The sequence below is a fragment of the Charadrius vociferus genome, unplaced genomic scaffold, assembly GCF_000708025.1.
Source record: "Charadrius vociferus isolate BGI_N301 unplaced genomic scaffold, ASM70802v2 scaffold108, whole genome shotgun sequence".
Taxonomy (NCBI): Eukaryota; Metazoa; Chordata; class Aves; order Charadriiformes; family Charadriidae; genus Charadrius; species Charadrius vociferus.
This window is the reverse complement of record NW_009649770.1, coordinates 570,510-586,472: the sequence shown is the minus strand read 5'-3', so window position 1 is coordinate 586,472 and position 15,963 is coordinate 570,510. Positions and strand designations below refer to the sequence as shown.

The 15,963-nt window shown below is 42.4% G+C and overlaps 1 protein-coding gene across 1 annotated transcript in view; it reads right to left on the bottom strand.

Moving 5' to 3' along the window:
- The window catches only part of LOC104291624 (rho GTPase-activating protein 7-like), a 68,597-nt gene that overhangs the window by 10,187 nt on the left and 42,447 nt on the right, over positions 1-15,963 (bottom strand). Inside the window, 7 exon segments of the mRNA XM_009890881.1 lie at positions 1,558-1,717; positions 2,435-2,574; positions 2,715-2,739; positions 3,059-4,413; positions 5,622-5,685; positions 7,122-7,203; positions 8,743-8,849. Coding sequence (XP_009889183.1) covers positions 1,558-1,717; positions 2,435-2,574; positions 2,715-2,739; positions 3,059-4,413; positions 5,622-5,685; positions 7,122-7,203; positions 8,743-8,849 — 1,933 coding nt within the window.

Below are 15,963 nucleotides of genomic sequence, written 5' to 3'. Positions count from 1 at the left end.
TGGAACATAGGAAGTTCCATTCACATATACGGAAAAACTTCTTTACAGTTGGGGTGACAGAGCACTGGCACAGGCTGCCCAGGGAGGGGGTGGAGTCCCCTTCTCTGGAGATTTTCAAAACCCGCCTGGATGCAGTCCTGAGTGATGTGCTCCAGGCAATCCTGCTTTAGCAGGGGAGTTGGACTAGATGATCTCTAGAGGCCCCTTCCAACTCTGAAGATTCTGTGATTTAATAGAAAAATACTCTTTTTGACTTTTAAATTCATTAGTATTGACATCTGTCAGTTTGCTTGAGCAGGATGTGTTCACGCATTAGAACTGTGAACTGCAAGTTTCTGGTGTGCTCATCCAAAAGCAAATGTACATTGATGCCCATGCTGCAGACAAACTCAGACTGTGAGACCCACAAGGGTCAGGTTTAACTGATCCATCTAGTACGTCTACAGGTTGGCAAAGGGCAATTGCCATTCTGAGGGATATTTTTGATTTTATTTTCAATATGAATGTCAATCCAGTTTCAGAGAAAACCTAGATTTGGAAGTTTCCCATGAACTCGGCATCAACAAAGCTTCTGCTGAAAGTTTCACTGTGTGCCAGAGACAGTGTTTACATTCATCAGTTTATTTATATTAACTGAAAAGATCCCACCACCACCTCAAAAGCAAACACACTGCCTTCGTAAGAAACTGACTGCTCACATGCAGTATGTGCCACCAAACTGCATTGTAACTTCACAGGATGCACACATTTGTGTAGTTTGATGTAACATTACACACCTATGCAATTGCAAAGCATAGAAAAAAGAAACCCCTTTCTCTAACTGATATGTCTCATGTCACGGGGTCTCCCATTTCTGCACCTATGCTATAGAAATAGCAGATGCAACACACACTGTCACTGCCGTGCGCACATCTCCACTTAGTGGATAAATATGGATTTAAGAGCCAGAAAAAGTAGTTACAGGCACTGCTCTAATATGTTTTATCTCTGCTTAGTAGTACATTTCAACTGAAATAAGATTAATTATTACATTAGCTCTGGCACTACCAGCAACCACGGAACAGAGGGAGTAACAGCATTGTTTGGTAGATTTACTCCCTTGGGGAGCAGAGACATGATGCCTCACCAGAAGACAGATTGACTGCCTGCACCAGGATAACTCACCACAGACCTTTTCAGTGAGGCAAGGCACCTATGAGGGTGGAGAGGCACTGGCCCAAGTTGCCCCGAGAAGCTGTGGCTGCCCCATCCCTGGACGTGTTCAAGGCCAGGTTGGATGCGGCTTGGAGCAACCTGGGCTGGGGGGAGGTATCCTTGCCCAGGGCAGGGGGGTGGGACTCCATGATCTTTAAGGTCCCTTCCAACCCAAACCATTCTATGATTCTATGGCACAAAAATACAATACAGGACTAAAGGTCTTCCCAGAAGGAAACAGCACCTGCTCAGACCTACACCCTTCTGCCTTAGGAGGCAAGGAAGTCCCTCACAAAAACTGGAAGCAGAGACTGGTTCCCTGGAGCAGATCCACTTACGGAACAGAGCTGCCACAATTCATACCTGGTCAAGAAAGTGGCTTCTTAAATAGTCCAGTGCTTGCAGTATGCCATTAGGCAGCGGGTGGCTTGTTCGCTGAACATTCAGAAGCAAAGGAACCCCAAACACATTTTTGTCCTTGTAGTCAGAGGCTTTTATTTTTTTAATGAACTTTGGTATAGTCCTGAAAAAAAAAAAAAAAACAGTGCATGCAACTTATTAGCTCTCCAGCACAATTCCACCTGCTGCTTTGGTTACAGGCATGGGAAAGGATTTAGTTATACTTGCCACAACCCTAAATTCTGCCACATACCGGTACACATAGCATCATAAGATAGTGAGAAAATCCTTAAGGGCAATTATAGGAATGACTTCCTCATTTCAAAACTGAAATTAGCTTTAATAAAGCATCCTCATGTGAAATATGTTCCGTCCCTTTAGGACACTGCAGGTTTTTTTCACTTCTTTCTATATTCAAGTACCAGATCCCTATCACAAGATATTAACTGATAGTTCTAAGAGTGACTGACTTTGTCATTGGTATAGATCAAACTGGGACTTGAGGCTGAAGAGATGGATTCTCAGCCCCACCAGCTCTAACCCTCAGGTTCTGCAATCTCTGTGAAGGACCTCTGACAAAGCCTTGCAAATGGGCTAATTCAGAGAGAAACTAGAATGCGCTTTAAAATCAGTAACAATGTGACCACCAGCGAGGAGCAAAAGTGCAGTCCATAGCAGAGGAAATCCTGGAGCAATTGAAATAACCACAAAACTGCCAGCGATTTAACCGGGTGAAACTCCCCATCCTGCACGTGTGTAATCTAGACAGACAAGGAAATTCACCTGCTTAGACTAAATCCTCTCTTTCCAACACAGGTTGCTTTAACATTAGACAGCTTACCAGTTCCAGCCCTGCTTACTGGAAGGGGAGTATCTGTCCATTAGAGCAGTGAGTTTCAACAAAGCCAGCTTTTGGGTCCGGGCCAGCTGGGCAGCTGACTGGCTATCAGTCTGGATGGAAAGGCTTTCCAAGTTCACGCTCTCTTCCACAGACCAGTGTTGCTTCCCGTGCCTATGGGATAAATATTGTTTAAGCTTAGGACTCTTCCCATTGTCCCTGTTAGTTTTCTGCCTGCATCTGTGAAGCACCTAAGACTCTAAAGGACCTGCAGCTCCCAAGCTTCTTAGCTGCATTTAGACAAAGTACTTCTCACCCAGGAGGTACTCTGGCAATACAAAACATTTCAGTAAGAAATGCGGCGAGCAAGCCATAAAGTGATTCCAAACGTCTGATTAGGTGCTCATGCAGATAATGATGACAGCCCTGCTTTCAACAGAGGTCGGGCAGGCACAGATGTGCCTGCAGACCAGCAGTACCTGGCACCAGTGGTGCAGACCTTGCTACCCAGAACAGACTTCCTTAAGAATACTTTGTTCTGGAAAAGCAATTACATTTTGAATGGAGAGAATCAATGGGGAATGGTTCCCAAGGGGAAGTCTACTAGGGAAACCCAAGATGGCTGACCTGTTGGTCTTCTTAGGGTCTGTCAGGTATGTCAGGTCTGCAGAATTGATCTCCTTGCCCAGTTCACAGCTGCTCTCTCTCCCAGTGGTTGGGAGGTCTGCTGTCTTGTCTTCTGAGCCCTCTGTTTCAAGACAGATTTCTTTAGGTGAGGATGGATTCAAAGAGGTCAAGTCACTGGCAAAGTCTGAATCCCCATCATCTGAGAACTTCTCTGTCCACTGATCGACCAACTTTTTGAGACCATTGACATCTTCTATAACATTGTTAAGTTCTGAAAAAACATCATCATCGCCAACTTCTGCTGCCTCCAAATTACCGAGTTCAATATTTGGCATGTTGTCATATATACTTAGCCTGTTATTTGTGCATGAAAGGGGACTCCTGGGGGCTTTGGAGTCCTTGGAACTGCTTCTACTCCGGTTTCTTCTGCACCCATGAAAACTTCCAGTTCTCCAGTTGATGGAAGAGTTGTCTACTGGAGACAGGGAACTGTTTGTAAGTGCTTTGGGGAAAGTGCCAGGTTTATGGCCTTGTGGTATTTGAAACATCTGGTTCATTCGTAACGTCGTGTCATTTTTTAGATTTTGCTGAGATAGATCATTCCACAGCAAGTGCTTGCTAGAATCCAAGTGCTCTGCACACACTCCTCCATCCTCACAGTGGCTTTGTGGTTTTATAAGAGGACTTGTACTACCCACTGTGCTGCTATTTTCAGACTGATTGCTGCTATTGCAACCCTGGGGAGAAAAGGAAGAATTGTTCTTTGTTCGGATGCCAGAGAGGCTGGAAATATCTACACAGTTCAGCATCTTCATCTTTTCTTCATTAAGTCCTTCCAGAAGAACAGGTTCACTTATTATGGGTTTGGCCTTTGACTGACCACTCCTTAAGTTGCAGCTCCTTAAGTGCAACTTCTCCATTTTCTTTAGAAGGCTCTTCCTCTTTTTATATGGTGACTTATCCAAAAGCTTCTCCTCACTGGTGGTATTTAAAAATTCACTGGGGGGAGAACAACTAAAAGTAGAGTCCAGTGAAGTCACCTTAATTGAGGAACATCTTGAGGAACTTGTGCTGGTTTCCACATCTTCAAAAGGTTTTGGAAAGCTAACAGTGTCACTGTCACCACTGCTAGTACTATGAATCGAGGACACATCATGTTTCTCGCCATGATCCAGAAAGATAGTATCCTCGCTGCTGATGCTCTTCAGTATTGGACTGCCTGGGACTGATGCACTAGCACCTTCCTCTCCTGGGAAACCTTCTATGCTCTCAATACGAGACCATCTTTGACTGCACCGCTCATAAGCCCATTTGTTACTTATTGCACAAGGTTCATCATCTTCAGAGTCATCACTCTTAGAAGGAAAAAAAAAAAAGTACAGTTCAAGGGCAAGGTTTGGCAAACTTTAAATTACAAAAAAACGTAACAGAAGAGGAGACTTAAATTTTCTGCCTGCCTCCAAAACCCCCAAGACCAACATATGGAAATACAACCATTCAGTTACTGCAGGTCTGCTATGAGCTCTGTTCTTTTAGAAAAAAAAGATGCTGACAAATCTGGTAAGTTTACCACAGGAAAATATGACATATTTGATCTGAGGATTAAAAATTCTGTTTTGCAGCAAACCCAAAGGTTTTGAAGGATAATTGTAGTGGGTTTACATGGCCTTTCCTAAAGCCAAACAAATCAAATACACTTTCACATTTCTGTGACCAAAACTTCCATTTTCAGGTAAAGAAGCATTTGGCTGCAGGACTGTGGAGCATCAAAATCTGGCGCAGCCTCTTGGAGACCTCAGCCTCGCCACCCATTTGCCCCAGGTGCTCCATTTGCACCCGGCCAGCAGACTGTTAGAGCGACGGGAATGACCTGTCTCTTCTCTGTGGACCCTCTCTTGCCCCATTCTTCCCTGACAGCAGAGTGGAACTTTCCAAAAAACTAAGACATTTTCCCAAAAGATAACATTATTTTCTTGTTAGTCCTGCAGTTAATCCATGGTACTTAAGAGACTTTACAATCCTGGTGTTAACCAGCCAAGATGGGGTTATAACTCTGTTTTATCTACAGTTTTTGCAGGAGATGACAAAGCCAGCACAACTAAAACCTATCCAGCTTCTACTGGCTGGACATTCGGCATTGGCTGACGCTATTTGGACTGTTCATTTCAATTTCTTATTCTTCGTTCAGTCAATAAGAGTGAAGTTTCACTTCCAGACTTTAAATAAGACGTGAAACCCCTTAGGAAAGCAATAAAAGACATGCTGAGGTGGGACCTTGGTGCAACTCTTGGACAGTAATGTGTGTCAAATTATTTTTAAAAACTGTTTCAAAACCCACCCCTAACCTACCTTACAAAGTTGCAAAATAAACATTCCATAATTTCAATCTCCATTACTATGTTTTTCAGCAGAAAATGCAAATGAAAGAGCTTTGCAGGATGGAAGAGAATAGTAAGAAAAGTTCAGAAATCGCTAATCCTTCATACACCTTTCAAAACAGGTTTTTGATATAATAGCTAAACACATTTTTAATGAGAAAATTAACTGTATTTTACAAACATACTCGTTTCCTCTGACGTTGTATTTCCACTTTCATTGATGCACACTTGTTCAATGTGTTCAACCGTCTAGAGTATGAGAAAAAATACAGAAGTTTTAAATTTAAACTATTTTATTTCTCAAAAAAGAAAACATGCACCAAACTAGTTCTCAACTTCTACCATGGTGTCCTCATTATTGGCATCAACGACTGACATTCTATTGGAGGTTCTCCATACATTTTGGCAAAACCAGGGCCAACTAATAACCCCGTGATGTTCACAGTTCCAGGTTGCCATCTTAAAATTAGAGAGGAGGACCATAATTAATCAGTAAATTAAAATCATATTATGAGCTTTAATGATTGTGAAAAACTGTAAAATGATTTAAGATTTTGAAAATGAAAGAAACTCTGAGCGGACTTCTTAAAAAAATTAAAAAAAAAAGACGACATTAACCTGTATCCTTAGAAGGACTTTATTATCTACCATTTTAATTAAAACATGTGGAATCAATAAGGCCTCAAACTAGTCATTCACTTAACTGTCAAACAAATACGTGGCATCAAGAGGGAGGCACAATGGCAGCCTTCAAGGAACACTCGGGATAGAAGTCATATCAAGAAACAAAATATATCCAAAGTTCTCTAATATCTGCAGTGCATTAGAGATGTCTGTGCAAACAGCTCCCGTTGGTGCTCCTGTTACAAGCAGAATTTGAATTCAGGTGACCTAACAATACAGGAAAGGGCCAAACCACTTTGCCAGAAGAGTAACTTTCCGGTCCCTTAGGAGCTAGAAATCGTTACTGCATCCCTTGGATCAGCCAAGTGGCATGGACAGTCTGGAATTCACCTGCCAAACAACCTCATAATGAAAAGGCTTTAAAAACTGCAGTAAGTAATAAGAATGCCTCTACCCTATCCTGGCATTCTTACATGGGGAAAGTCCAAAGAGCAATGGGTTTGACTTTGCACTGACCGTGCGATTTCACTCGTGTGCTGTGAACACCTGTTGCAAACCAACAATTTTAAATCAATGCCTTTGCTTCTCACTCAAAAAACTATTCAGGAAAACAAAACAGAAAACTTGTCTCCTGTGAGGATCATTTTAGCTGTTTCTCTTGTGGAACAGCTCTGGTGAAGCTCATGAGTCCGAGGAAATCCCTGCGCTCTGTAACATGCAATTCTATAGAGCAAACTGTCACGCTACCGCATGCTTGCAGGGAACTGGTTATTCCTCCTCAGCCTGCAGACATGTCACATTACAGAAAAGACAGATTTGATGCTTAGTGTAACATCACTGAGACCTTGGCTGAAGAAGACATGCAGATGCATGCTTACTTTACCTTTAAATTCTTAAAACAACCAACTTCAGCGGTGCTAAAGTATGTGCTTCAGGGATTTCCTTCAATTGCAGGATTGGTGAATTTGTTAGTCTTTGACAAAAACTAAGGTATGAAAAGATGAATGACAAATAACTATGGAGCCTGGAGGTATTAAAGGTGATTCATAATTAATGTTTACCTGAATAGTGATTCAATCGCATCTCCATCTAAAAATTCATGATCTCTCCTCACAGTTTTTACGTCAATAGGAAACTGCATATCTGCAAACAAAGACATTTAATCTGAAAACTGAGTTATAATTGCAAAGACTTTGAATTCTGCAACAAATTTATCATAGCTGAAATAAATCTAAATCTATTTCTATAGCTATATATTCACACAAATGTCCTCCAAGTAAGTGAGGATCAGTTCCTCAGACCAAGCGGGAGAATAAATGTAGGTATATCTGCTTGCTGTCGTCGGTTACAGGTAGAGAAGCCTTTGCTGCATTTCCAGGAGCTTGCAGTGACTGAGCACTACAGCCAAGAAATACAAATTTAAATTTTTGCTTTGGTTAGGTTCTCTGCAAATTCTGCCTTCAAGTAGAGGATAAAACTAGGAGTATTTTAGACAAGCTTTTGCTGATGGTAAAGTACAATGCAGTATGTGACACATGCTCTTTGAGGAGTTGTGAGCCTGACAGATCATGCTGCGCCTGAAGCTCATCGATACACCGGCTGGAGAGTTCAATGCTCCGGCTTCTGAGATTTAGCCTTGCAGATGAGGCAACCAGTGAGATCCATCAGTATTTTCTTGCCTTACTTTTTAAACTTAACTTACCCCATCAAGTCAGGAGACTGCATAAACAGCAAGGTAACGCAGAGGGTTGATTTTGCAGAAGCATGACAATGTACATTTCCAGCAAACAGTAAGACTGACAGCTTATATATAAAACCTGCCGCAGTCAAAGGGGAAGCATTTCGACGAGCTATCATGTTTCATAGTACACAGCTTTCAAATTTGCTTCTATTGCTCGGCTTCCAAATTCTAATTTTGCAATGAACAGGGGAGGTGGGGATGAGAGCAGGCAGAGGTTACTGTTAGTTCATTTAACTGTAGCTCTTTGATAAACAACTCTCATAAAAATAGATTGGCTTTTGTTACATTCTATGTTTGTAACAATAAACATATTTTAAAGAAGAACAGTTCTAAGGTATAAGCACAAGTGTTGTCTGGAAATTATACAAGTTCTCAACAAATCTGTATCTCCCCCACAAGTAATAAGCACTCTTTGTAGCTTTAGCAACCTGAAAACACGCTGAAATTGCATTGTTTGACTGTGGCTGGCTGCCTCTGAGTATCTGTTTTAAAAACTTATGATTGCAAGGTTATTTTTTCAACATTCTTTTTCAAAACACCTATAAAACAATCTTGCTCAAGACCACAGGCTGGAGAGCCTTAGATGAGTTTTGGTTGCAATCAGTGAGTCGGAAAAAAATAAACAGCACTCCAAGGAAAGGAGCCTGAGAAAATTATAAGCACCTGAAAATCACAAAAGCAGACATTTGACTGCGTTCCTGTCTAACAATAATGAGGCAAGATTTGGTCCGTTACAGAATCTGCTGAGTCCATGCTAACCCAATTAAGATGTCACTTCTGCGAGAACACACACCAGGTTGCTATTTTTCTACAGGTTTGCATGAAGATATTAGAGAATTTGGAAGTGCTTCCATCAAAAGTGTCAGGTTCTGAAAGATTATTTATGTAAACAATTCTACTTGAATTCAGTGTCAGCTGTTGACAAATCTTTGGGATCATACCTTCAAAGAGCTGAGCATACTGGGGAAAACCGGCGGCTCTCAGCCAGTCGCAGGCTTCTCTGGCTTCAATTTCTGCAATGAGAACATAAAATTTTTCAATTACAGCGCTCACAAGAGTTAGTTCTTTCACACTCTAAGCAAGCTAATTCTATCTGGTGGATTCTCAGAGGATCTCGCATATGAATGTTTTGTTAGCATATTACTAAAAAGAGATTCTTGTACCCAACACACTTACATGTACACAGCTCTGGAGTAGTCATTCCAACACAGGACAGATAGCGAACAGACGAGAGTCTAGATATGAGCACATACTGGAGATGTCATACATCGGTGCACATCAACTACCCCTGAGATCTGGACAGTGCAGCATCTGTTATACGTCGAAATGAGTCACCAGAGAAGGGTGTACAATACACATGTCTATGCCCTCGCACAGCAAAGCCCATTCATGCATTCCAGTTCTGAGACATGGTGATAAGACACAAACAAATCCTATAAATAAACTTAAAATGCTATCACAACATTAATAACACTGGACACAGCCTAAGCGTTCCCAGAACAAGAGTTCTCAGGAGTACCTGTTGCTAGGGCCTATCAATATTTATTTCCTTGCCAACTACCCACGCAACTTGGCAGTCACTTCAGCATAGCAGATGTCAAGAATTAACTGCTCATTTTGTGACAATTCATAAAGCCCTATGGCCAATACTGTAGCATTCCCACAGGAGCAGGAACAGCATATAACTTCACAGAATCACAGAACACTCACCAGATGCCTCAAAAACATAAACATGTTTAGCATGAGCACATGTCAGCAGGCTCTAAACTCTGCAAATACGAGAAATTACTGGGTCTGTTGAAGAGGAGAGGATTCCCACACCACACTTTTTGTGTGTCCGCGTGCACTCCAGCACAGGTTACAACAGACGCCAACCAAAAGGTGCAAACTACTTTGAAAGAAATGTTTTAATACTACCTTAAAATCAAGCCTGCTCAGTAGAGAGAAATGTTTTTAAAGCACCTTAAAATGTAGCATGCTAGGCTAGGGGAACAGACCTGCTTCTTAAAACTATTTTCTTTACACATGCACTCAAAGATTAGGATTCCAAGACACTTCACATATCACTTCACCTATCCAAATTCACTGCTTCCTTTGCTCTGACTTCTCAGTTTTAAGTCATCAGTGCAACAGACTGAAGAAACTCATCAAAAACTTACAGAACTTCCATGATTTTATTATTCTACTTCTAAACTTTAAATTATTTCCATTATCACTTGAGTCATTTGGACAATGCCATCCATAACAAAGGCTTTTCTGCACGAAACTCTGGCTTTTTCATCTGAGAATAAAGTGATACCACAGGATGATAAGGGTATTTCTACATAAAACAGATGCACGACTCCTTTTTTTTTTCCCACGCTGCAGAACAGAAACTAATTTCTTCCACAATAGCCTATATACACTATGCCTACGTTTATTACTACACTCAATGCCATGATTTATCACAATCTTTATCATAACACAGCATTCACTGAATACCAAGACAGGAGACTGATAAAACACAAGCATTGTACTCACAGAGCAAAATAGGAAAGAAAAAAATCTGTAGAAAAGAGCCAGGAGGATGACCAGTCTAATACTAAAAGTCTTTGTAAAAACAAAGTGATTTTCACTTAGAAAAATGCAGTAGACTCTCTCAACCAGCTCAGCTGTGGAGAAACTATAGCTGTGCTCATTCCAGACCTTGGTTTAAACTAGTCAACTTGAGCCTGTGCACAGCTTTCCTGAGCTCAGACAGGAGAGCAACTGTGCAAGAGCTGAAGGTTCCCCAGCTCCCAACATGTTAAAAGTGCAGCTCTATTTTTAGAGCAAACGAAGCTGTGAACAGTGATGCAAATAAGAACAGGCTGAAGAATATTTTGCAGCTAGTGGTGACATTTTCAATGACTATGACTGAAAATACAATGGTATTCTCACACTTGGAGATGGCCTCTTCCACAGGTCAAGGACACAGGGGCCGGGGGAATTTTCTTTGCTAATGCAAATCTTCAGCCCTTTTACCATACCTTTGCACAGTTCCATGTCACAATGCCACTGCTGTGTTAGGAGACAACACGTGAAGCGCTAAAACGTTCCTGGCCTGCATGTTTATAATTATTTGCCATTAGATTTACTGCGATGATTTTATTGCTAAAATAACTACCAAAAGGGTCCTACTGATACCACTATATTTCAGGGAGATCTATGCTGCCTCCTCTCAATCCTACTGGAAATTGGAATCATAAAGGGATAACGAATGCCTAGGATTTTCAGTCTAATGAAAGGAAATTCGCAGAACAACCTGTATTGCAATGATAGTGATCAATATGAGAGAAGGAAATAAAAAGGAAATAAGGAATAATTGCTCAAAAGGAAATAACTGCTCTCCGTAGGGCTGCAATCAGCACCGACGTGCAAGACTGCTTTGCTTTTAGGGCATATGCAGCCTGAAGGACAAGTGAAAACTCGTTTGGTAGTAATGGCAGAATATAGATGAAGCACCCCACAGAGCTCTCCTTCAGGGACCCCAGAGAGCTCTAAAGCTCTGGGAATGAAAGTCACAGAGATGTAAAAGAAGAGCAATAATCATGAGTAGCATTAATGGTTATACTAACATACCCACCTTGGGCAGGACCTGTTATAAACGTGCAACAGATCCTTACAAATCCTGCCCTAATGGAGGAGCTAAAGTAATGATCAGTTCTGGCAACTTGCATGGTGCTTTAAGGCATGCATTTAAAAGCTGCCAAATTCAGTTTCTTACCTAAGATTCCTTCGGCAAAAGCAGAAACAATCTTCTTGAAGACTTTTGGGGGCTATTGAGAGGACCTTTACGCTATTTTTTCTGGCAAGACAAGTAGTATAGATGAACCATTTGTGCAGAAGACCCATTGCTAGCTTTTGATCCTAGCTTGGCTTCACAGCCTGTGTACTCGGCCTCGCCATGCAATGATGAGATGCACCTTCCCAGCCAGCCTCACTGACTGGTTAGAACCTGCTTCCCCATTCCTATAGTCACACAGTCACTACAAAAGGATCTTCCAGGTTTACAGACCAACTTTTAAAATAGATGTACGAATAAACACAAGTTGATAGCAATTGCTTAGTTCTTCCTGATGTTAGAATAGCTGCTCAGATGCTTGTTGGAGAGAAGTTAGCTTGTCCTGAATAGAAAATGGAACTTGGGGAGCCTTCAGAAATCCAGTATGGAGCAGCACCCCCAAATACTAGCCTGTGAGCTAGTTGTCATACAAGAGGATGACAATTTTTTAACAGATCTTTTGGGAGCCGCCTGCACAACAGAAATAGCAGAGCAACCCAAACATGCCACCTCCCTTCTCATGAACTGATTTCATAATTAAACAGATGAAAAAAAAAAAATCATTTCCTCCAAAGCTTTATATTCTACCTTAGATTAGAGTCTGCCAGCAAAATTTCCATGCCAAGACAGCTGTTTCCCCATGGGCTATAGGTGATAGGTTACTACCAGATGTTTATGAGAAACAATACACAAGTACATGACCTGTGCCATCCTATGGCTGTACCATGTGACACAGGTCCATTCTCTGCTGAAGATGATTCAGTCCAGTCCCCCTGAAAACAGCACTCAAAACGACGGCTGTGCCGCAGCCTGCCTGTCCCGGGCACCCCCAGCACACCTCGCTCTCCACGCTGCTGCTCCTTTTTCTCCGCTGCGGTGCCATTCTGTGCTCCACTGCTCCCTTCTCCCCGGAGCCCCAGGAGCTACATCAGCTTGGCTGACACCTCCTCTCCTTCATCCACTTGGGCTTAAGACCTGCAAAACCGCGTTCCCCCATCTGAGCACTATCCTGTTTGCAGACTGGAGAGCAAACCCAGACTCATCAGGTACTTAGAAACCAGATGCTACAACGTGTATTAAACCCCTATCAGAATGGACATCAATGTTAACAGAAATGCTTGCAATTATGAAAAGACATCTGTGCTGAGATTTAGGCATTCTCTCTGATATGTTTTCCTCAAAAGAAGAAGTACTTTCCAAATGAGAAGGGAGAGGCAGCAACTGAAGCCACTGAGAAGCTGTATATGAAAGAGGCCGGTCAGCCTTACAGCAAGATGACCACAAACTTCAACTAAAGAAGAGTGTCAGATTTTATTTCCATTTTTTAAAAACACTTGCTCTAAATAAAATGGAAGGATACAAATTTCTATTTGAAAGCATAAGTACAATGAACTTTATTCTCAGGATGCAGCGTGACTTTTCAGCTGCACAGCTGTGCTGCCAGAGCAGGAGTCCCGTTCTGATCCCTTTCCCTGCCTGCACGCTCCTGCCCTTCCTTCCACCCACACCGCTGAGCCTGTGCGAGCAGGTCTGGCCAGCCAAACTGGCAGGCAAGTCTTCGCTTTTTTTTGGCATGCTCAGGTCTGGATGCTTTAGCTTTTGCTTTCTGAGCTGGGTACCCTGCGTTCCAACGAGCACCAGTTGCAAGAGCAGTGCTGGGCACGTGCAAGGAGAGGTGTGGGAACGTGCAACTGCCCACTGGCGGCAGGTCTTAATTTATTAAAGGGATCTGTGTTTAAGCCTGAATCACGCAAAACCATGCCAGTGAGCAAACAGTTTGAGAGGTTTTCTTGCTGTTTGGAGCACCTCTACAGCAGTTACTCCAGGACCCCACCTGTCCACTTTTCTGGAGCATGCTGGTGCCGTGCTTGTGAAAGGGAACAGGTTTTTGCATCGTGCCCAGCGAGGAGGCACTCACACAGCCTCTCCCCCCCAATGCATGCGAGTGCAGACAGGAGATCAGAAAAGAGGACAGGACTGACACTTGACTTTGACTGCATATTACACCAATCTGGAATGAAACAGAAAAAAAAGCCAAATAATTTTGTTTTTTCCCAGTCTCTGTCTTTATATAGGAAGACTTTTTTTTTTTCTCTCCACATGGCACTAACCCTCCTACAACAGCAACAGACAAGCCCACAGCCCCCGCCTGGAAACCTGCTTGATTTGGCACACCACGGCCAACTGTTCCAGCACGACGAGATGCTGCCACCTCCTCTCATCACCAACAAACCCAAACTATCGTCAGCAAACAGCGGGCATGCTTGGCAGCCACAGGCCAAGCTCTGCAGTGCATTTTTCCTACAGCTCACGAGCCGTTGGCTGGGTGCTGGCAGGTCCTTTACATAGTGACTTAGATCCTGACATTACTGGTTGTGCTGGCAGTGGTGGAAGCGACGAGGCTTCTTCAAGGGCCATTTGGAGATAAAATTACAAGTTTCCCATTGCATCTTTCTGCTCTGTGTATCTTCCTGGGGCTATAAAAATTTGTACTACTTCTCTATGACTGCTAATAAGGTATTTCAGTTTATACACACTATGAAAAATGCATTTGCTGCGCTAGAACCATCATCTCCTGAGGATATTCGGAACCACATTATTCTTGCAACAGGATTTTCAGTAACTTTTTTTTCTTAAGTTATCTCCTATTACGTAAAGAAAGTGTCTGAACATGTTGTCTACTCAATGTTGAAGGCTCAAATGCGATGCTTTCAAAGGAGGGTGTTTGCACTGACCGGGGCAAGCAGTCAGGGACTTGTAAAACTGTCAAACTCTCCACAAGCTGAGACAGATCATAAATAAGTGGAAATGTTTATTATGTTGTCCCTTGTGCAACGCAAAATAGAAAAGCCTAATCGTACTTTATTAACCCACTGGAGAAAGAGAGGAAAAAAAAGGCTTATTGCTTGGAATTTTTCCAGGATAATTTAGGCTCCATGCAGATAGTGAATATAAATGTCTGGAAAATGAAAAGGCCAAAATATTTGTCCTTTCATTCTTGCTTTACTATCATGCTGGTGTTTTGGAACCACAGCCAACTCTTCAGTTATCACAGCTGGGAACTGCAGTGTACCCCAGCACTCTGTGGCAACTTTAATTGCATCTTTATCCAGCTCCTTGGCATTAGCTTCCCAAGCCAATTACTAGGACTCCCAAGCTGACGTTAGGGTCTTTACTCAGGTCCTTGTCATTAGCCTCCCATGTTGGTTACTGGGACCTAGACAAGTTTAGAGGTATTTAATTTGCAGACCACATTAACCAGCTTGTCAGTGCTGGATAATCTTTTATCGCTTCTACATAAATTAGAGAAGGTAGTGTTTGCTTTACAATAATTTCAACGGGCTCAAGGGAATTAGGTATCTAACTTCTGGCGACTTTAGGAGGAATGAGAGTGTAACTCTGATTTCCAAACCCACACTTGAAAATTCTCATCCAAGTGAATGGGGCAAGAGAAAGGGGATTTAGCTCCCTGCAGTCTAATCCCAGATACATTGCTTCTCTGTGCTTCGGTCCTGCTGGCTGTAAAGCGGGAACATTTCTCTGACGCAGAATCTCCTTACAGCTGCTCTTTTACCGGACCCTTGTACATGATTGAGAAATATTTGATGTAAAATTCCTGAGAGGAAGGGTAACAGGGAGGGTAATTGCTTGTGTCCAATAGAGCCAATATCAATAAACCTATAGCACAGAAGTAACAAAACCCCAAACAAGCGCATTGTCTGTGCTCTTTCATCATGTAGCACTAAGTTTTCCTTAATTCTACAAAATGCCAATAATACCACTGCGGGTGATACGACTTCAGCCTACATGTTAGGAACTATTTAATCCAACAGAGGCTGACCAGTAAGGGATTTTATTTAAAAGACAGCTACTTTACCAGCCCTGCTGTGGGTATGCTGTGCTGAGCCTGCTTACAGCAGTTGAGCCCACGTCAACAGACAATCTTCTACTTGGTCAATATAATAAAATTTGCTGATATTCAAAGATATGCTGCAAAGCCAGGAAAAGTACTGAGTGTTTCTTAAATGCATCGCACTACGAAGCAAAAGCAGCAGCTCCCAGAAGAGCACAATCTGAACCGTAGAGAGCGCAGGAACTAATTAGTCATCCACTAACAAAGCAGCGGGACGGCAGACAGACAATCTTCTACTTGGTCAATATAATAAAATTTGCTGATATTCAAAGATATGCTGCAAAGCCAGGAAAAGTACTGAGTGTTTCTTAAATGCATCGCACTACGAAGCAAAAGCAGCAGCTCCCAGAAGAGCACAATCTGAACCGTAGAGAGCGCAGGAACTAATTAGTCATCCACTAACAAAGCAGCGGGACGGCAGAGGAGGGGAAGGACTCCGAGCACCCA